The following is a 20,807-nucleotide window of genomic DNA, read 5'->3' on the forward strand; positions in this document are numbered from 1 at the left end:
CCCCATTAAAAGGAACTAGGGCTCCTGGGACAAATGACTGATTCCAGGGCTAGGGCAGGAAAGATACAAGATTCGCTTGGAACATTCTGTTGTGCCAGAAAGTGCTCATAAGATGATGGGATCATGTCAAAAAGACACAGGAGCCAGCCTGAACTAGCCCCCACTGGCTAAATCTGGGACAGTTTGAGTACCACAGTAAATGAAGACTGTAATGAGTTATAATCTATTGAATAAAACAGGAACGTCTAAGTCCATATTGTTAACAAAAAGATGAATGAATGAAAAAAATGAATGGGGGAAAAGCTGACAAATGTAAAGAAGTGGTGGAATTGAAAAAAATCATAATTTTGTATCATCTATTACAGTAAAGATTATACACTAGAATCATTAATACTGAATTTATACAAGTTTGATTAAGGTAATAGATAATGTGCAAGGTCTTAAAATGTCATCCCCAGAAGCTAATTAATTACCAGGGGAGGAAAAGTAATTGTAGAGGGTAGAAACTGGACACATCTTGACCAAGTGATAAAACTTAATATTACCAAAGAGAAGCATGTTCACATCACGTACCTCTGGATATGATTCCCTGAGAAGTTCAGGACCTCAATCACATAACATTCCACCTTAAAAGCGCATTCATTACTAGAATCTTATCATGAGGAAATATCAGAAAAACCCAAACTGAGAAATATTCTATAAAATATCTGGTGTGTATTCTTGAAAAACATCCATGTGATGAAAGACAAAGAAAGGTTGAAGAACTGTTCCAGATTAAAGTGAAATAAAGAGAACTGAAAAGTAAATGCCATACGTGATTCTGGAATGGATTCTGTACTGGAAGAAACAAAAATACTATAAAGTACGACATTGGGACACTTGGCAAAGTTAGAATACAGACTGTAAATAAAAGTATTGTTATCAACGTACCGTGGTTACATAAGAAAATATCCTTATGCTTAGGAAATATACACTATTAAGGGGCAAAGGGCATAATGTAGGCAATTCACTTTTGAATGGTTCAGAAAAACATAACATACATATGTACGTATATGCACATGCAGGAGTAGAGGATGGTAAAACAAATGTGCAAAATGTTAACAGTTGGTGAATCTAAAGTGGTTAGGGAGATCTTATATTATTCTTGCAATAATTCTTTAAGATTGAAATTATTTAAAAATAAAAACTTAAAAGAAAACATGACAATAGGAAATTTTAGATATTTTTGCCTATTTTTCCAGATGAACTTTAGAATCATCCTGTCCATGGTTTGCATTGGTAATTTTACTGGAAGTACACCTACATGGTGTTTTGACAAGAAGTAACATCATTATATTAGTATTTCCAAATAGGCACATGAAAACTCTCACCATGTATTCATATCTTTTATTTCCCTTATTAGTATTTAAATTTGCCTTTGTTATCAATCCCTGAACATTACTGTTTACTGTCTTGTTGAATATACTTTGCTGCTATTCTGTGTGTCCAGTAATCTTATTGTAATAGTTTTTCCCAGTCGATTCTCTTGGGATTCCTAGGTAATTATATCTTATGCAGTCGAAAAATTTGTTTCCATTTTTAAAGTTTTCATCCGTTCTCCCCACAATAGAGTGGTGGTGGCAAGAGTGTTGTTTCACATTTTAATGTGAATATCATCTGTGTTTTAATATCAACTATGAGCAATTTGTTGGTTTGAAATGGATATTTAAAAAAATCTTATTAGTGATGTGTCTTTCCAATTCTAGTTTTCTAAAAGTTTCTACAATGAAATTAATTTTTTTTTTACCAAATGCTGTTTCTGTATCCAATAAGATAGTCATATGTTTATTTTTCATTTTGATGTATTTTATATTTTAATAGTAGATTCCCAAATAGTAAAACAACACTTCATGCCCGAAAAAATCTCGACGTGATCATGTTGCACTTCAAAAATATACTGCATGATTCTCCTGGATAGCATTTGATCTATGATTGAGGTATCTTAGTCACAGGTGAGATTAGTCTACTGTTTTATTATTATGTTATCTTTATCACATTTTAGTATCAGGCTTACATTAAGCCTGAGATGGATTTTTTTCTTTTATGTTAATAAAAAAGCATCTTGGGTCAAGTGACTGACATTGTTCATATTGCTTACTGAGTAGGAATCATTATGTCTTTAGAAAACTAGGTAGTAAGAATCCTTGTAAATAATTTCTTACCCATTCTGGGTCATCTCTATATAATTTTAACCTTTGGGAAAAGGAGTTTGTCGACCAACATTAGTGCTATATAAAACAAACAGTTCTGTCGTCTCTGGAGTGAAGGGAATCCCTCTGAAGGAGGCATTATCAGTACATAAATGGCAGCACAGCAGTTCAGGCTCCTAAGGTTTAAAATCCATTTAAGTGGACTCAGATAAGTGTTATTATTATTATTTTTTAACAAGACCTCAACTTAGCTGTGTTTATTTTCAGACTCAGCATTCACCTGGACTTCTATATTGGAGTAAGTTTAGGAATTTAAATCAATTAATAATAAATAAATTAAACTTTTTATTTGGAATAATTTCAGATTTGTAGAAAAGTTGCAAAGGCAAGTACAGAGCGTTCCTGTATACCCTTCACCTAGCTTCTCCTGTTAACATCTTACAAAACCGTGGCACATTATCAAAGCTAAGAAATGAAAATTGGTACAATCTATTAACTACATTATATGCTTTATTTGGATTTCACTAAATTTTTCCATGAATGTCCTTTTTCTGTTCCTGGACGAAACCAGGATACCACATTGCATCTAGTCCTCTGTTCTGTGAGTTTCTTTATCCTGCCTTGTTTTTTATGACCTTGACAGTTTTGAAGAATATAGAAGAGGGTTTTCTTTTAAGCTAATATATCATTTATACATGACAGTACTTGGCACGTATGAAAGCTGACTGTCTTTTCCTACAGGACCTGTAGCTTCAAGGTTTCAGTTATTTTATTCTCCTGACTTTGGTCACCAAGGGTCCTTATGAAGATTCACTGGCTATTAATTTTAATTTTTGGTTTATCCCTTTTACTTCCAGCTGGCATCTAGTTAAGCTTATAATAACACAGATCAGAGGTCAGCAAACTACTGCCCACAGTCCAACTCTGGCCCACCACATGACTTTGTAAATAAAGTTTTATTAGGACACTGCTACACCCTTTTGTTTCTGCACGGTCTGTGGCTGCTTTCACTCTCCACTGGCAATGTCGAGTAGCTGCAACAGGGACTGTATGGCCTGCAAACTCTATCCTAGTTACTCTTTGTGCGCCTTTACAGAAAAAGGTTGCTGACCCCTGGTATAGATGAATAAAAGGAACCATGTTCTTTGGAAATTAATTGGTACAGTACTATTAAGGGTACAGTACTAATAACTAAACTACAAGCTGAGTTTGAATCCTGTTTACTATTAGGTGACCTCAGATGAAGTGTTTTACCTTTTTGAGCCTCAGTTTCCTCATCTGTAAAATGAGAACACCATTAGCTACTTCTCAAGCTTAACCAATGTAGGTAAACAACTTCCCACAGTGGTAAGCCCCCAATAAGGGGAGACCATTATTATTACTTTTATTAACAGTAATTCTTAAATGTTTTTTTTTTTTTTTTTTTTTTTTTTTCATCTTTCGTGGAATCTCTCCAGTCTCATAGAAGGACAGCCGCTCCTCAACTTGTTCTCGTAGCTTCTCCCCAAATACACTGGTAGGTACCTCAGAGAAACAATCAATTCGTGAGGCAATACTGCATTTGTTTGCCAGGTATCGGGAGATGCGGCCTTTGTTCTTGGCAGCTGCTCGGCCAATGAAGGTAGAGTGGAAAATGAGTCCATATTTTGGGGTGTTACCCCTTGTCTTCAGGGCTCTGGAAAGTTGGTCCCTGTGCTGGGCCCAGGGAATCACTCAGACACCAGGACTGGCCATCACCCCCATAGCAGAGGCCTGTACAGGTCAGGGAGCCCTGGTCAACCATCACCGTGATCTTAAATGTTTTAATTCTTATAATTCTGCTTCACATTACCTTTCACATCTCTGTATTTTCATGTTATTTTCTATTTTCATGCACTACTGTTTTCAAGCCCAAACTGCTACCTTTAAGCATTATCCTTCCTTCTGTACTAAAGAATTGCTCAAGTTTTTATTGAATGTGTTATCCCAGAATAAAACTTAATGTCAGAATAGGGACTGAAATATCATTACAGTTGTATCTCAAAGGAAGTGAACATGTTGAAATGATTCAGAATACACTGTTTTAGGATAAACTGGTCTCCAAAATGCTCAGATGCATTGCTATACTTCCTTTTTATTGGAACTTTATAAAAAAAGTTGGCAGTTCATCCATTTGGATCAGAATGGAGACAAGGATGTTGAGAAAGGGTTCTCATGAGATTTGAGGAAACACACACATGTTCACTCATACAACAAACTGTTTCCATTGAACATACAGGGAGCCAACAGAGCTTCTCAAACATGAAGGAGTAACAAGAAGAAATGTCTCTTTCTAGCTTCTTTAAATTGGTACTTATTCTATTTTTCCTTATTTACTTTTATAAACATACACCTTCCAGAATGAAGAAATTATAGGTCTAGTGAGTACTGCACACCAAATGATCTGAAAGAGAATGTCCACATAGTTTGTGAGACACGATTCACACAGATTAAACAGATCTAAATTATCTTCAGTAAATGTCACTCTCTGGGCACACTCAACAGTTTTGTCTACGTTTTTGTGTATGTCTGTACTTCTAAAGGAAGTTACTCCTACTCCCATACATAAAAATGCATAACATATGTGCGTACAATCTGTGGTTCCATGCTTCCAACTGTGATGTCACCATTCACGCTGACAATTAGCTCTGCATATATTAGGAGACTAATGTACCGACCAATCTCGCGGTCACTGTCAGTGACAGAGGAAGAAGCTCATAAATAAGTGTTCTTCCTTTGACAGTTGAGCCAAACAGTCTCCTCTGGTTTCTACAGATGTGATTTATTTGCATAATTTCTTTCCTTTAAACATTTTTTAATAGCAAAAGAAAATGCATTCTGTCTAAGTGCTTGGGTATGCGTGCCTGGTTAACATTTCCAGTTTCAATATTTCCTGAGAGGAAGTCATTCAAAGTGTGTTATCTAAACAACTCTAATAGGTCTAATCCAGGAAACTATCAGGGTTTTACTGTTCATAATACCATTCAGAATTAATACCCCAAGGTCAAGCAACATTTTAAAACCCTGACATAAAATTTTACACACATACACATACTCTCTCTCCCTACCTCTTCTGTTTCTCTCTGTCCCTGGTGACTGGCAACCTGTTCCCTAAGAATAGTTGTTTTAAAGATGAAACACGTAACAGAGATTAAAATCTCAACTCTTGAAAAAAAAAAAATCAGGATCGATCTGATTGATATTTGGTTAAATAGACAATATTTGATTAATATTAGATCATTTCCCCCCGAACTTCGATTTTTGTAACTCTTTCTTTTGGGAAAATGGCAGAAAATGAGAAAGAAAGGGCATGAAGAGTTAAGACAAATGTCAATCCTGAGTGTTTTATTTTTTTAAACAGGAAATAGGGCAAGGATGACAAGTACAACGGCCATGATTTAATTTGTGACGGCGCAGCCGAGGGCTTGCCAACTGGTAGTTTTTCAGAGGAGGTCTTGAAACCTCAGATGACGAAAAAAGCACTGGGGCTGTCTTCAAACACTGAAATAGTTAGCCTCACCATTGTATCCAATTTTATCATTCTGAATGACTCTTGAAAATAAATGACATCTGACTCATGGTAAGGAAAAGATGAATTTTTTAAAAACTGGAAAATACAAATAAAAACTGGCTACTTCTAAATTCATTCACTCTTCATTTTTAAAATTCATTCTTACATCTGACAAAATTCAGGTTGCGTACTAATTGGTAATTTCTGATCTCTCTGAAATGTAGCCAAGGACAAGGTAGTGAACTAAAGGCCTCTGAGCAAGCAAAAAGATGTGATATTAGGGCTTATGGAGAAGCCTTTAAGGACCTTAAGGGTACTTATTCCCATCTAACTAAAACTCTATCCAGCTTGGTAACCAGTTTCCAGCCCACAGCGGAATAGAAGTGGAAATCAACACTGGAAATACGGACTGTTAAAGCAGGTATTCTAACAAACATAAGAGGCAACAAACAAACAATTTAAATGAGACCATAAAGCACATAATTCTCAGGGTTGTAGGGTCTCCCCATATAAAGGTAAAAGTCATACACATCAGGAGATGAGGATAAGTTTAAATTTTGTTCCAGCACTTCTCTTTCGGATGATAGAAAGTACAATACATTTTAAGAAACTGAAAGAAAATTACAGTCATTTTGGACAGGATTTTTGTTATAATTCATAGCTACCCCAAAGGCTGGCTACCTAGAACTACTCACGCTCTAAAGGCTCCACAGAGGTAGAAAATGCCAGAGCAAACGATCCTTATCCATTGTGAAGAATCAGAGGAATAAAACACCTGTCTGACATCATTATAAACTTACAGCATGAGGACTCCTTTTCTGAATGGTCAAGACAGAAACCAGGAATGGTATTTTTCTTATTTTTTTTTTTCTCTGTACGCGGGCCTCTCACCGTTGTGGCCTCTCTTGTTGAGGAGCACAGGCTCCGGACACGCAGGCCCAGCAGCCACGGCTCACAGGCCCAGCCGCTCCATGGCATGTGGGATCCTCCCGGACCAGGGCACGAACCCGCGTCCCCTGCATCGGCAGGCGGACTCTCAACCACTGCGCCACCAGGGAAGCCCCAGGAATGGTATTTTAAACTAGGAATGATGTGACCACCGCGACTCAACTATACTCTTAGTATAAGAATAAAACAAAACAACCAAAGAACTCAGTCCCACTATTTTGTATTACTCTACAGGACGAATATAGGATGGCCCATGCACACAGAATAAAGTCTAGTCATACGCTGTTTTTGCCTTTTAAAAGACAAACGTGATCAGAAAGATGGCAGAGAGTAAAACAATTATGACAGGAGTTAGAATCAAGAGCCGCCCAAATGCTTTCCATTAATGTGTCTCCAAGGCCTTGTCTGTAGTGTGTTCTGTTAAAATGAGTCAAGGAAGTAACATGACATATGTTTAATTTGTTAACTATCTTAGGTATGGAAACAAAGTACAGTCTAACTGGCTGGCAGAGGGGGAAGATATTTATTTCTTCAGCACTTTTTCAGATGGCAGCTTTAAAAAGGGGCATGAATATATTAAGATAAAAGGCACACAGATTGCCTCAAATCTACGGCTTGGGGGAAAAGCTGGCTGATTCTCAGTTAAGTTAGAAGCCTTGGAAAAAATCCAAAGTTCAGCATCAAGTTGCAGGAAACATATTAAACTTTAGAACTCTTGCTTATTTATTCAATGATGCATTTTGGCTACTTCCTTGTGTCTTTACCACTGCTTCAAGCAACAATGCAAGAACCCATCTTGTTTCTCTGTGAATACTGGTTAATACTTTAAAAAAATTCTGGGTTAATATGTTACAGTAGCATTTTTGAAGGGGCTCATTTTGACATGTGCTATCTAATTAGAAACTGTACCACTGCTGATAGAAAACATCAAGTTAACTTGTAGGATTTTATTTCTGAAATACTGGCAACATACTCTGGAATGATGTAAGATTTAAAAATCGGCACATATAACATTCAGAAAGTTGCCAAATCCTGTGTGTCAGACCATAAGCATTTCAGAAATATGAAAGACGGAAGGATCTGGCTAGGCAATAATTATTGAATATGTTTATTTAGATTTTTAAAAAAAGAAAATGAATTTACCATGCAAGCTATAGTGTCAATGTGAAAGGATTTTCTGATCATAATCACGGGCCTTATCTCAAATCCACAGACAGAATATGAGGGAGTAAAAGGATGACTGGATTGAATTAGGGGACCTGGCTTTGCAGCTAAGTTGTTTTGTACGTATCAATGAAGTTGGCTGACATCTGTTTCTTAGATTCCCTATTTATTAAAAGGAGTAGGACAAAGCAATGTGTAAGGGCCTTTCCAGGTCTAACATCTGATGATTATCAAAACTCAGAGTCTATAAATTTCCTAGTCCTGCTGGATTATTTATAACAGTTTGTCACTTTATTCTTGGTCACGTTTCTCAGCACTGAGAAGCTCAGCTATCACTCAAGTTCTCTGAATCTTACACGATTTTTTTCCCCTATTAAAAAGAGTTGATCCTGAGATCCTTTGCGCTACACTCCAGCAGCTCTGCCGTGAGGCACTGCCACCTCTGCCAGCGCCAAACCCAGTTAGCAGGAGCCGATTCGCAGGTGACAGGACTGTCAGCTGAGCTCTGACCCAGCCACAGGGTAATGGCTCTTACGAGGTCTGTGTGGGCTGAAGCAGCGACTACATTCCACATTTGGCCCAAATCTCACAGTTCCTGAGTGGGGCACTTTCCCCAGCTGAGACAATGCAAACTTGTTATTCTGCCTCCGGGGAAATCTATGCTGGAACAGCTGAAAGCTTGGACCTCACTAACTGGAACGAAAATAGCAACGTTATAGCATCCAGATTAGCGCATTTGGGCTCCCTAGGACTGGGGAGCAGTCATTTTAATGTAGAAAGCTTGTGCCTGAGGGCACTGAAAGCAGGAAGCCTCCTCCCCACTTTACGAGAGCTGCAAGCTACCCAGTGCCAAATCCAAGGCTGCCCTTTCTTCCCGCTCTCTCCGCAAATGTCACAGGAAAGACAGACTTACATCAGGGCTTAATTTGTTAGTCATTAGTTTGATGGCAGAAAATACACGTGTGGGAACATTTCTCATTATTACTGGGCTGGGTTTGAGAGGCTGGAAGACATGTAAAATAATTCACTAGGTACTGGCATAGTAAGTCTCCAAAAAAGTATCTGAGGTGAAAGGGTATTCTGAAACAACACCACACATATACTCTGTTCTAATATTCAGTCACAGAGTATAAAGTACTAAATAAAGAGTAAGTGAAATCATCTGTGCTGGGAAATTTTTTTAAAATGTGAAACTTCATTTAGTTGGATTTTATGTTTTGAATCAGGGGTTGGCAAACCTCTTCTTACAGGGCCAGAGAGTAATAATTTCAGGCTTGTGGGCCATATGGTCTCTTTTGCAACTACCAGACTCTGCCATTGTTGTATCATGAAAGCAGCCACAGACAACACTAAGTGTAGGGGGATGGCTGTGTTCCAATAAAACTTTATTTGCAAGACAGGTGCCTTCCCCCAAGACTGTAGTTAGCCAGCCCCTACATGAGACACTTGCAAAGCACATGAATGCATTGCTTCATTTAACTCTCACGACAAATCTATGATTTGTCCATTTTGCAGGTGAAGACACCTGGGGTCATGTGACCTGCTCAAGGTCACAGTCAATGCCTGGAGCTGGTGTCTGACCTCAACCCTGAATCCAGAGCCTGAGCTATGATACACAGTCTGACATGCTCTTTAGATAACGGGCAACTTGTTTAAAGAAAGAAGTCGGGCTGAAAACTGTTGGTGCAGCTATTTTTCTTATTAAAGGGTAGAGGACTGAGCCTTCGGTTGGAATGACCAAGTCAGAACTAGGACATCTTCTGACTTTGAAAGTAAACATGAGAACAGAGACAGCTGATGAAAAAACTTTTTAAAAGAGGTAATTGAGAAAATGCCTATTACAGTTAAAAACAAACAGGTAGGAAAGCAGGTAAACAAAAACAAAATTCTTACCATGGAAACCAAAAACTGGATGTTATTAACAGAGGGAAAAAGTGGTGAATGAGGCAGGTGACTGCTGTTCTAAAAACATCGGATGCCATCAGCTTAGGAGGGATCGGAGGAAATGGACAAAATGATCAGCAAGAGGTTACCTGCCCACAGATTCTTTCATTTTCTTGACCTTCTCGTCTCCCATTTTCTGTTCCTCCCACCTCAGCTGCCTATTTAGATTTGAAATACAGCTACGCCTATCATTTCCTATATTACTGCCTCAAGTTTAATTTCAAGGACTTGACACTCTACCACTCTCCTATTTTGCACATCACTTCCTTAAACAAATCCACATCAGAAGTTCCTTAACCCTGTCAGGATCTCCAATTTTCACTGGGGTTACACGTCTTGTATTCATGGCTCGTTGCTACCTGCCACTCCAGGGCACTTCATCTGTGCCTTTGCTCACCTCTGTTACACTGCCTGGTAGAACCCAACTCTGACTATATACCCAACTCTCCAGCTGAAGATGGCTGGAAGAAAAAAGGGTTAGTGCTGAGTAATCTCACTTGAAATTTACTTTGACAAAACTGTGGGACCACCCTACTATACTTCCCTGGTTAACTGTTTTCTGGGTCTCTGAGCTGATTATTATTTCCTTCCTCTCAAAGCTTCTAAAGGCTCCCATTTTGCTAAGTTTAATTATTAGTTCCCAATGCTTATCTAACTCAATCACTAAGCATTTGACACAATTGCCCATTCTTCTTTGAAACGCTATTGAAATGCTATTGTCATTTGGCTCTGCTGTCTTTCTGCTACTCCTTTCTGCCTCCTCTAGACCCCAGTACTGGAATGCTCCAGGGCTCAGTCCTCAGATCTCCTCTCTTAATCTAGACTCTAGGTTAGGGTTTCTCAACCTTGGCACTCTGGACGTTTCTGCTGGATAATGCTTTGTTGGGGGGCTGTCCTGGGCATTGTAGAATGTTTATTAGCATCTCTGTCCTCTGTTCACTAGACACCAGTAGCACCCATCCCTTCCCCAAGCTGTGACAATCAAAATTGTATCCAAACATTGTCAAATGTCCCTGGGGGGTGGGGGGATCACCCTTGGTTGAGATGTAGGTGAACTCAGCTAGCCCCATGACTTCAAATGCCACCTAGGAGCTGATAAGCCCCAAATATATATTACACCCCAAGCCAGACCCTGCCCCAAGCTCCGGACTTGTATATCCAAATGTCTTCTCTATTGCTTTATTTGGAGGTAGTGTTTGTATTGGCTTATTTATTCCCTGCCTCCCCAATAGAATGTAATCTCCAAGCAGGCAAGGATTTACTTATTCAATATTTACCCCCAGTGCCTAGAACAGGGTGGGCCATGTAGTAGGTGCTCAAAATATATTTGCTGCTTAAAGAATTAAACGTTTAACATATATTAACTCATTTCACGCAGTTAATCAATGATGGGACAATTGGGCAGATCATTTTTAAACACACCAAGTCATCTTTTTTTTGCGGTACGCGGGCCTCTCACTGCTGTGGCCTCTCCCGCCGCAGAGCACAGCCTCCGGATGCACAGGCCCAGCAGCCACAGCCCACTCCGCGGCATGTGGGATCTTCCCAGACCGGGGCACAAACCCGTGTCCCCTGCATCGGCAGGCGGACTCTCAACCACTGCGCCACCTGGGAAGCCCCAAGTCATCTTTTAAAGACATATTTTCTTTAATTCAAGATAAAAGGAATACATTATCTTGAAATAAATATGTAAATAGTACTAATACTATCTGTTAAATTTTAGATAAAATTTTGCTACAGTCTTGAAAATAACAAAACTAGTTCTTATTCTTTCAATACTTTTGTTTTACTCTGTATTATCGTGCTTCATTTCAATTTGCACTTGTAACTATATATGAATATATGTGCATAAATATATATTTCAAATAATTGTGCCTTTTGACTGTCATGATGCCAGTTAGCTGCCAATTCTTAACGGTATGTCATTTCTATAGTTGTTTAGCCTCTTGGTCTAATTTACACTGTATCTGAAGCAGAGAGAAGAGGCTGAATTTTCCAAGGAGGTTTGAATTCTCCTATCTTGTAAAAAATTGCTTGCTGGATAATAGCTATATTTATATAATATTTCATATTACATTATATTTAATAATATTTGTAACAGCTATAGTTATGAATAGGTTGTACTGTTTTTCATTTTTTCTCTCCCTCTCCAGGAGAAGTAACAACCAAGCATAGCACTTCCTTGCCCCCAATTAGGTCTCACATTAAGCTCTGCATATATGTTCGTGTACATTATAATCAATTTTTAAAGAAGACCATGGCATCCAACATTTTCTTTTAAAATCCAGGCAGTATCCAGGCATCCTTCCCCCAAATCTCCTCGGTTTATTTATTTACGTGGGTGTTTACTCACTAAGCACACAGACTTTTGGGTATATCTCTGTAAATTTCTTGAGGTTCCTTTATCGAGTCTTCTTGGAATAGCATTGAAAGACGACTTAAGTGATGACATCTTACAACTTTATGAGTGATAGACTAGAGGTATTAAATATTTATGTATGCGTAGCACAGAACTCAACCCAAATCCAACCAGCTCTATGGATGCTATAAGCTTCTACCCCATACACTTATCTGTAATATCCACAATTACACTGACATATTTTAAAAAGTGTTCAGATTGAAAGGATTTTCTGTTTGGCCTCATTTCAGTGGGGAGCCCAACTTTTTTTTTTGCTTTTTAAAAAAATTGTGGTAAAATATACGTAACATGAAATTTACCATCTTAACCGTTTTTAAGTACACAGGTCAGTAGTGTTAAGTACGTTCACATTGTTGTGCTAAACTTTTAAATGATATCTCTATTATATACATTTGAATCAATATTGCCAATCGTGGTATTCTGTGGGGAAAAAAAAAACCCTATCAAAATGTATTAGTTTCAGTATTATCTTTTCATTCATTGCTGGCTCAATACAAATTCACAAACAGCTCTTAGAGGCATCTTTTAAAAATCTTTCATGTAAACAATATGCCACCAAAGACTGAGTATTGGATTTTAATACTTGAGGAAATTTTAAAAATCATAAAAAAATTTTATGCTAGATTCCTCATCATTTATCAGCGAACGAAATGTATCAGAAGAGAGTTTTGCAGTATTAACTTTGTTTTCTAAACAAAATTTTTTTCATTTAGTTAATTCTAAATGTAAGTTTTAAGGAGAGATTTAAATCAAATCAAGACACTAATGAAATAAGATTTGATTAACTTCTGGCCAACGAATCTTGGAAAGTTTAAAAATGAACACTTTCTCACAAATCTTCAATGTAAACAAATAGAAGCTGTAAGCTGTCTTGAGGACTCACAGCCTGGGACACAGAAGGAGTTAAAAATTGTAAATATTCTGAACATAAGCATAATTTGGTGAGTAAAGAACTTTACTAAATACAACATCATTTTAATAATAAAACTAAAGGAAGCAGATTATGGCAGCTATGTTTTAGAACTGGGGGAAAGAATGACTTAGCTAATTCAATGGGCCACTTCTCCACTAAGGAAGCTGTCTTGGGCATCTCCCCGCTTCCTGGGAGTGTGGGTGGAGTGACCCACCTGTAAAGACACTTGCGTTCTTGGGCCGATACCACGTAGTCTGTTTTTCACACAGAGTGGATTTCCAAGAAACCGGCATCTGCTCCCTAAATCTTGAAATATTCAGAGAACAGTGACTCAGTTGGACTTCCTGCTGAAATGAGGTTAAACAGAAAATCCTTTCAATGTGAACACTTTCTCAAATGAGTCAGTGTAATCGTGGATGTGGCTGAAGAAAGTGCAGTGGGTTTGCAGGCTGAAACAAGGCTGGACCTGGTTGGTGGCATCGCTTCTCTGGTTAGTCCCTCTTCTAACCAGACTCTCGTCAAGGAGCTCGCTCACTGTGTAGGAGGGGACAGAACTGTCCCTTTAAGAATGCAAAACCAACACAGCACAGTAAACAGTATTCAGCTTTCCTATGACGAACAAGGATCAATAAGTACCTATTGGGCAACATTCGATACATCAATTTTCCCTCCTTTGTAGACTGATATAGACAGAATGAATACATGCTGATGTCAGGGCATGCTCTGGAAGTCCCTCTTTCTCTCAATAAGTGTTTGGTATTAGATTCACCATATGCCTTTTGCTTGCTCTTACAAGTAGAGCATCTAGCCTCACAGAAGATGTGGCCAAAAAATGGTTACATCTTAGGGAATAAAGTCCAAATTTTAAAAAAGGAAAATAACCTTTGATCTGCCTTAACAGTTATTCTAGCCAAAGATAATGCTAACTAAGTGTAGTAACCTTTGGGGTGGGGGTCAGCTCAGCTACAGCACAGTTCTTACAAGACCAGTTTTGGCCATTGACACCAACTCATTAGGAAGATGGAACCTCCTAAGAGGCACAGATGAGCACTTACTGTGTACACAACAACCTGAAAGCTAAATTATCTTAGTGAGGATAAATCTTTGGTTCTTTCAGAACTACCTTCACGTTGAATGTTATTTCCTCCATGACGTACACGCGTTCAGGAAATGCTTTAGCCACCTCCTCCACACTGTTGAAATATTGCACTGGCTCCTTTATATCTCGGTCTTGTTCCAGCAGCTTGAATTGCCCTGAAATATGTGATAAACGGAAGAGATATGAGATGTTTACGCTGGACAGCTGTCACCGTGGCGACAGCATCCCCCTTCCTTACTCCCACTCTTCTCTGTCAAAGGCTTTCTGAGCATTATCATTTAAAAAAAGAAAAAGTTACCGTGGCAAAAGGTTTCCTTGAACTAGGATATTTATTTAAAAATCAGCTTAAAAATGAAAGCAAACATATTTTTTTTTTTGCTTACTTTCAGAGTTTATTACCAGAGGATCAATAACAAATTTGATGGATGCTTACTTGTAATGTAAACTCGACGTTGAAAACTTAATGTGTTATATAAATGGTTGCTCATGTTGTTTGTAACAGTAAGTCACATTGTCGTTTAGTTGTAATAATGCCCCCCCGCCATACATTATATTCTAAAACCAAGGCTGAGAGGCCTGGGGGAACTGATGTTTTTTTAAATGTGCAATGAAATAAAATAATACGTGGACCCTTAGCTTTCACAGATATCCTTGGTTTCAACAATACGTAGGCGATGCTGAGGGCTCAGGAGCTGCTATAATTTGTAATTCTATAGCTTGGCTGCGGCACACGCGTGGGGCTTGAGACCAAGGGGCCTGGGGCGGGCGCTGGGAGGAGCCCCCTTGCAGTGAGTGAGCCACTCGGCATCTGGAGCAGTACGTAGCTTCCATCTTTCCTTTTTACTACCATGTGTGAAATTCATGAGAGTAGAATATACTATGAAAGTATCCATAATTTGGGGGATTTCTGAAGAACTCTGAGCATATTCCTAAAAATGTCAAGGCTCTATTATGCTGCTTGGACGTTTTTGGTATTTGTGATACTGCTGCCACATTCTAGAGGAGCTGCTTTCGGTTTAAAATAAAAGACCATATACAGTCAAGTCCATGACGTCATGTTTCTTAGTGGTCATTTTCTGAACACTGTTTACAATATAACACTTGAGAAACTTGAAAAGGAATGAAAAGCTATCACGAGGCAGATCTCTCTCTGCATGCGTCCACGGGGCATCAGGCAGAAACAGGGAAACTTTCAACACATTTTCTTTAAAGCATCTACTAGGTGGAGGCATTATTCTAGATGCTGGAGATAAATCAATCAAGAGACCAGATAAAAATCTCTGTCCTTCTGAAGCTTACACTGAAGTGGGAGACAGAGGATAAATACAATCAATCAGTAGAATATATGCCAGAAGGTGAGAAGTGCCATTAAAAATAGGGTGAGGGGGTTGGAGAGTGCAGGGTGGCCAGAGTAGGCGTGGCTGAGATAGTGACTTTGATGTAGCTGGGCAGTGAGTTCTTAGAGCTCTAAGCACACGCAACAGTCTACGCAGAAACCCTGAGGCGGATGGGGTGGTGCGTCTTTGGGATGCTGTGGCTGGAGTGGGGTGAGTAGAAGCTAAGAAGGAAGAGAAAGAAAGTCAGAGAAATAACAGGTGGTTTAGGTCGTCTACAGCTTTGCAGAACTGTAGTTCTTCATCTGAGTGCGATGGGGAGCCACCTGGGGGTGTCTAAGTGCAGAAGAGGCGATTTAACCAATGTTACAGAAGAATCATTCTAGTTGCCGTGTTGAGGACACGCTGTAAAGGTGCCAGGCATAGAAGCCCAGACACCAGTTAGGAGGGCCCTGCAATCATCCAGGTATGAGACAGCTGGGGTTTGGAAGCAGTGAGGAATGTGGCCTGAGCGGCTAAGGACCAGAGCTGCCACTAACTGAGATGGGCAGGTCTGGAGGGGTAAGATGAGGAGGTGAGATCAGGAATTCAGTCTGGACAGGTTCCGTCTATTAGACATAGAAACGGAGATATCCCGAAAGCTCTTAGATGGATACATAAGTGTGGGTGTCAGGAGAAAGGTCTGGCTGGAAATAGTAACTCTGGGCGCCACTGGAACATGGATGATATTTAAAGCCATGACATTTTTTTTTTTTTTTTTTTTGGGTACGGGGAATTGGTCTTACCAGGTAGGCAAGTCAGGGAAAACCTTTTTCTTTTTTTTTTTTTTTTTTGAGGTACGTGGGCCTCTCACCGCTGTGGCCTCTTCCGTTGTAGAGCACAGGCTCCGGACGCACAGGCTCAGCGGCCATGGCTCATGGGCCCAGCCGCTCTGCGGCACGTGGGATCTTGCCGGACCGGGGCACAAACCCGCGTCCCCTGCATCGGCAGGCGGACTCTCAACCACTGCGCCACCAGGGAAGCCCAAAGGCATGACACTTTAATGATGACAACCACGGTCTCAAGTGTAGACTGAGAAGAGGTCCAAGGTTTGAGTTCTGGGAGACTAAGGACTGGCCAGGAAAATAAGAGAAAAATCCAGACGTGCTACATTCTAGAAGCCAGGTGATTCGAGTGCCTCAAGGAGAAGAAGCGGGAGTGACATCAAATGCTGTGTACAGGACTGTGAAACGAGACTGAGAACTGTTGGATTTAGCAGCTTGTGTTTAACTGGGGATTTTGATACGAGCAGTGGAATAGCTGGGCCAAAGCTTGATTGAACCTGAGAGCCTGAGAAAGGAGAGCTGGGAATAACAAGAATGGACAGCAGGTGATGTTTCGGGGAGTTCTGTGATGAGGGGACAAGAGACACTGAGTAGTAGCTAAAGGGAGGAAGTGGGATGGGGCCCAGAGAGTGTTTTTGTTTCCTCAATACGATGGGAGAAGTACCAGCATGTTTGATGCTGATGGGAATGACGCACAGATGATGAGCAAGATAACTGGAGCACATCCTTGAGGACATGGGGGGACATCAGAGTGGAGGAGCTGGCCTTCAACAGGAGTTCATCTGTGGCAGGTTCAGTGGGACCTGGGGGAAGCTCCCTCTTATTGCTTCAATATTTCCAGCAGAAGTGGGAAGGAAGGCATCAGTTGAGAATAAAGTTGAGAGAGGTGGTGTTGGAGGTTAAGGAAAGAGGAGAAGATTGTAAAAAGTCCAGTGAGGGCTTCCCTGGTGGCGCAGTGGTTGACAGTCCGCCTGCCAATGCAGGGGACACAGGTTCATGCCCCGGTCCGGCAAGATCCCACATGCCGCAGAGCGGCTGGGCCCATGAGCCATGGCCGCTGAGCCTGCGCGTCCGGAGCCTGTGCTCCGCAACGGGAGAGGCCACAACAGTGAGAGGTCCACGTAGAGCAAAAAAAAAAAAATCCAGTGAGAATGAATACCATAATATGTCTGGTGGGCAGCCCTAAGTTCCCACTTGAGGTTAATGGTCAGCATTTGAAAATGAAACCAAACACTCTAGTTGTGTGTTTTCCTCTAACCAATGTATGACGCCCAGGGGCTGGGGTGAAGCAGGTAGAGATTTGGATTCAGCCAATTGCCAAGTGAGTATGAGACGTGAAAGAGGGACAAAGCAGGCAGGATGTATGCAAGGGAGTTCACGGAGCTTGAGCTGGACCCAACATCTTGGGAGGGAGGGAAGAGGATGAAAATAATCATGGGATCAACGGATGGCAGGTTCTGACGGACTTGATTTCCGTGCCCTGGAGGAGTAAGCTCGAGAACCAGGCAGAGGAGAGAGGTCAGAGAGTGGTATGTATGCGACTGAGATCACGGAGAGATGGAGTTGTTGGCGGTGCTGTGGTTGAGGGGGCGACCATGGGAGGTAAGCATTGTGGTGGTGAGAAGCTAAAGGAACTGAGAAGCCAGGGGTATCAAATGAATCATACAGGTAAGCACTGAAATCTCCAAGGGTGAGAAGAGAAGCAATGCTGGGGAGAACGGCAGTGAGCCAGGAGTGAGAACCATGGAGAAATGAGGGAGGAATCCTAGGCTTGGTAGAGAATGTACCAACAATGGGGGAGCAGGGGATGCTGTCTGATGACAAGAGATTTACAGCTGAGTTTTTAGGGAGCAGTGAAGGTCAGGGTAGCAATGAAGACCATAGAGACACTTATATCCCCTCAACTCTGGGGCAAAAAAAAAAAAATAGAGCTACCACCTGAGAGGCCTTCAAGGAAGCAGTGTTTTCAGGGCATATGCAGATTTGGGTTTTAACAAAATGAAAGTAATTTCAGAGGAGGGTTTAAGGATGTAGGGCTTTTGCTAGCGATGAACCTTGATGGAAGAATTTTCAAGAGTTAAAGGATAGGTGATGAGGAGAAAACAGAGGATGCACCTAGACATAACAGCTCATGTACCTTTTAGAAAATGTAGAGGGATGAATAACACATTTGAAAATACAAAATACGTTGGATTGTACCTTTTTCATAAAAAAATATTTTTTAAAAATCAAAAAGATTATGGCAAAAAAAAAAATAGAGCTACCACCTGAGAGGCCTTCAAGGAAGCAGTGTTTTCAGGGCATATGCAGATTTGGGTTTTAACAAAATGAAAGTAATTTCAGAGGAGGGTTTAAGGATGTAGGGCTTTTGCTAGCGATGAACCTTGATGGAAGAATTTTCAAGAGTTAAAGGATAGGTGATGAGGAGAAAACAGAGGATGCACCTAGACATAACAGCTCATGTACCTTTTAGAAAATGTAGAGGGATGAATAACACATTTGGAAATACAAAATACGTTGGATTGTACCTTTTTCATAAAAAAAATTTTTTAAAAATCAAAAAGATTATGGCAATCTCAATACTACTTATTTAAACAAATTCTGCCAAATTAAACTTTTCATTTGTCATTATTCTACTTAGTCTATGTACAAATTTTTAATAACTGGTTTATCTACAGTTTTATACAATTTCTTTCTGTATTTTCCTATTTTCCCACGTGATGACACTTACAGTACTTGCATAGCACTTAATAATGGACTTAGCTATTTTTCTATTCTTACACGGTCAGTCTGAGTTTGGCACGTGCCTAATGTAAGTGGGAACTCTGCCATGTACACGTTTTATGATGCTGGCAAATTACTAATCCGTCTGAGCGTTGCTTCCTGGCCTGTAAAGTGGGGACACTTCATAGGGCTGCTGTGGGGATTAAGTGAGATGATGCAAAGTACTCGGCACAAGTAGCCACTCAGCAACTCTGGGCTCCCTTCCCTCTTCTGCAAAGAGATTTTCTTTTGTCTTCTGGCTCACATTTTAGGGATAAATTTTCTAGTGTGAGGCTATTAAATCAAAGAATAATACACAATTCCTTATGTTTACCATGCACAGCTATATTTTTTTCCAAAATACCAAAACCAATTTATATTTCTATGAATAGGCTACATGCCTCCTAGTTGGGGCACAATCTTGCCAGCACTGAGTATTTTTTCCATTAGACAATTCGATGCATATTAAAAAGCATCTCTTTCCTGTATTAATCTGCATCTCTCTGAAGATCAGTGAAGGTAAACATTTGAATTTTTCTTGTACAAACGACTATACAAATATATGATAAATATATTTGACACAGTCTACATTTCTTTTCACTTCTAGAGACATCTAAGGGCCTGTTGGATATTTATACTTGGAAGTCCCATTAGCACCAAACTCAACATGTCTAAAGTCGATAGGTACTTGATAAATGTGTAATAAATATAGTCCTGGAATTAGCAAACAATGAAGCAATGCATAAGTGACTGCAGGTTTTCAAAGTTATAAATAAAAGGTGAACTACATTACCATACACAAGGTTTGTTTCTGAACTACAGATGAATGTTTTCACTCAACAGAGAAAGAAAGCAATGGTGTACTTAAAAATCATTCAAATCTGAATAAGGTACAGAACCTCAAGACATATTTTTCAGGGACCAATCCAACCAAAGAACAGATTAGATAAGCAACTGGAACTATCTTCCAGGATGAAACAGTCTTTCAGCACCAGGATGTAAAACACAAGGGGAAAAAAGTAGTCACCAGTGAGTAAGAGTTCAAATTTATGGGTCCATTTGGTGGGAATACCCAGAATCATCTGACAGAGACATCAGATATTTGCCAACACTTCCAATTATCTGCAACTGTAATTTATATTTTCTAATTTGTTAGCAGAATAACAAAATAAATTGTAGATTTGGAAGCCAAGTCGAGCTACCATCACTAAACCAAGTACAGTTTATGAAAGTCTACAAATTATCTTTCCACGAGCATGAAATAGTTTAACTTATTTTAAAATGTTGATCAATATTTTAGAAAAATTTTCCGAAGGCAGGAGGATCTGTATGCAGGCCAAGTGGTCTGTAGACCACAATCTCTGAGCTAACAGATTACCCGAAAGCTACATGCCTATACTAAATTCCATTCTGTCCCTTCAGAAAGACATTCACAAGTCAAGGATGTGTCACCAAATCCTAACACTTTCACATCAAATGAGACATCACCCTACAGAATAGTGCTGCCTCACAGAAATACGATGCAAGCCACACATGCGATTATGTGTTTTATGATGGCCACGTTAAAAAAGTAAAAAGACGTGAAATTTATTTTAATAATATGGTTCTATCTAAACCAATACATCTGAATTCAATATAAGAATCATTAATTAAAGTTTTTCCACTTTAAGTCTTTTAAATC

At 39.7% G+C, this 20,807-nt stretch overlaps 1 protein-coding gene and 1 non-coding gene across 4 annotated transcripts in view; both read right to left on the reverse strand.

The window, feature by feature from the left end:
* The window catches only part of GAREM1 (GRB2 associated regulator of MAPK1 subtype 1), a 201,224-nt gene that overhangs the window by 40,225 nt on the left and 140,192 nt on the right, over window positions 1-20,807 (reverse strand). For all 3 annotated transcript variants that reach the window (XM_024757966.1, XM_024757967.1, XM_024757965.1), the window contains exon 3: window positions 14,230-14,360. In XM_024757966.1, the coding sequence (XP_024613734.1) occupies window positions 14,230-14,360 (131 nt within the window). The remainder of the gene's footprint in view (window positions 1-14,229; window positions 14,361-20,807) is intronic.
* On the reverse strand, window positions 3,897-3,982 carry LOC112408369 (small nucleolar RNA SNORD86). Its single transcript, XR_003004938.1, has one exon. It is a non-coding gene; the product is annotated as a small nucleolar RNA SNORD86 (small nucleolar RNA).

This window comes from Neophocaena asiaeorientalis, unplaced genomic scaffold (genome assembly GCF_003031525.2).
Source record: "Neophocaena asiaeorientalis asiaeorientalis breed wild unplaced genomic scaffold, Neophocaena_asiaeorientalis_V1.1 scaffold126, whole genome shotgun sequence".
NCBI lineage: Eukaryota > Metazoa > Chordata > Mammalia > Artiodactyla > Phocoenidae > Neophocaena > Neophocaena asiaeorientalis.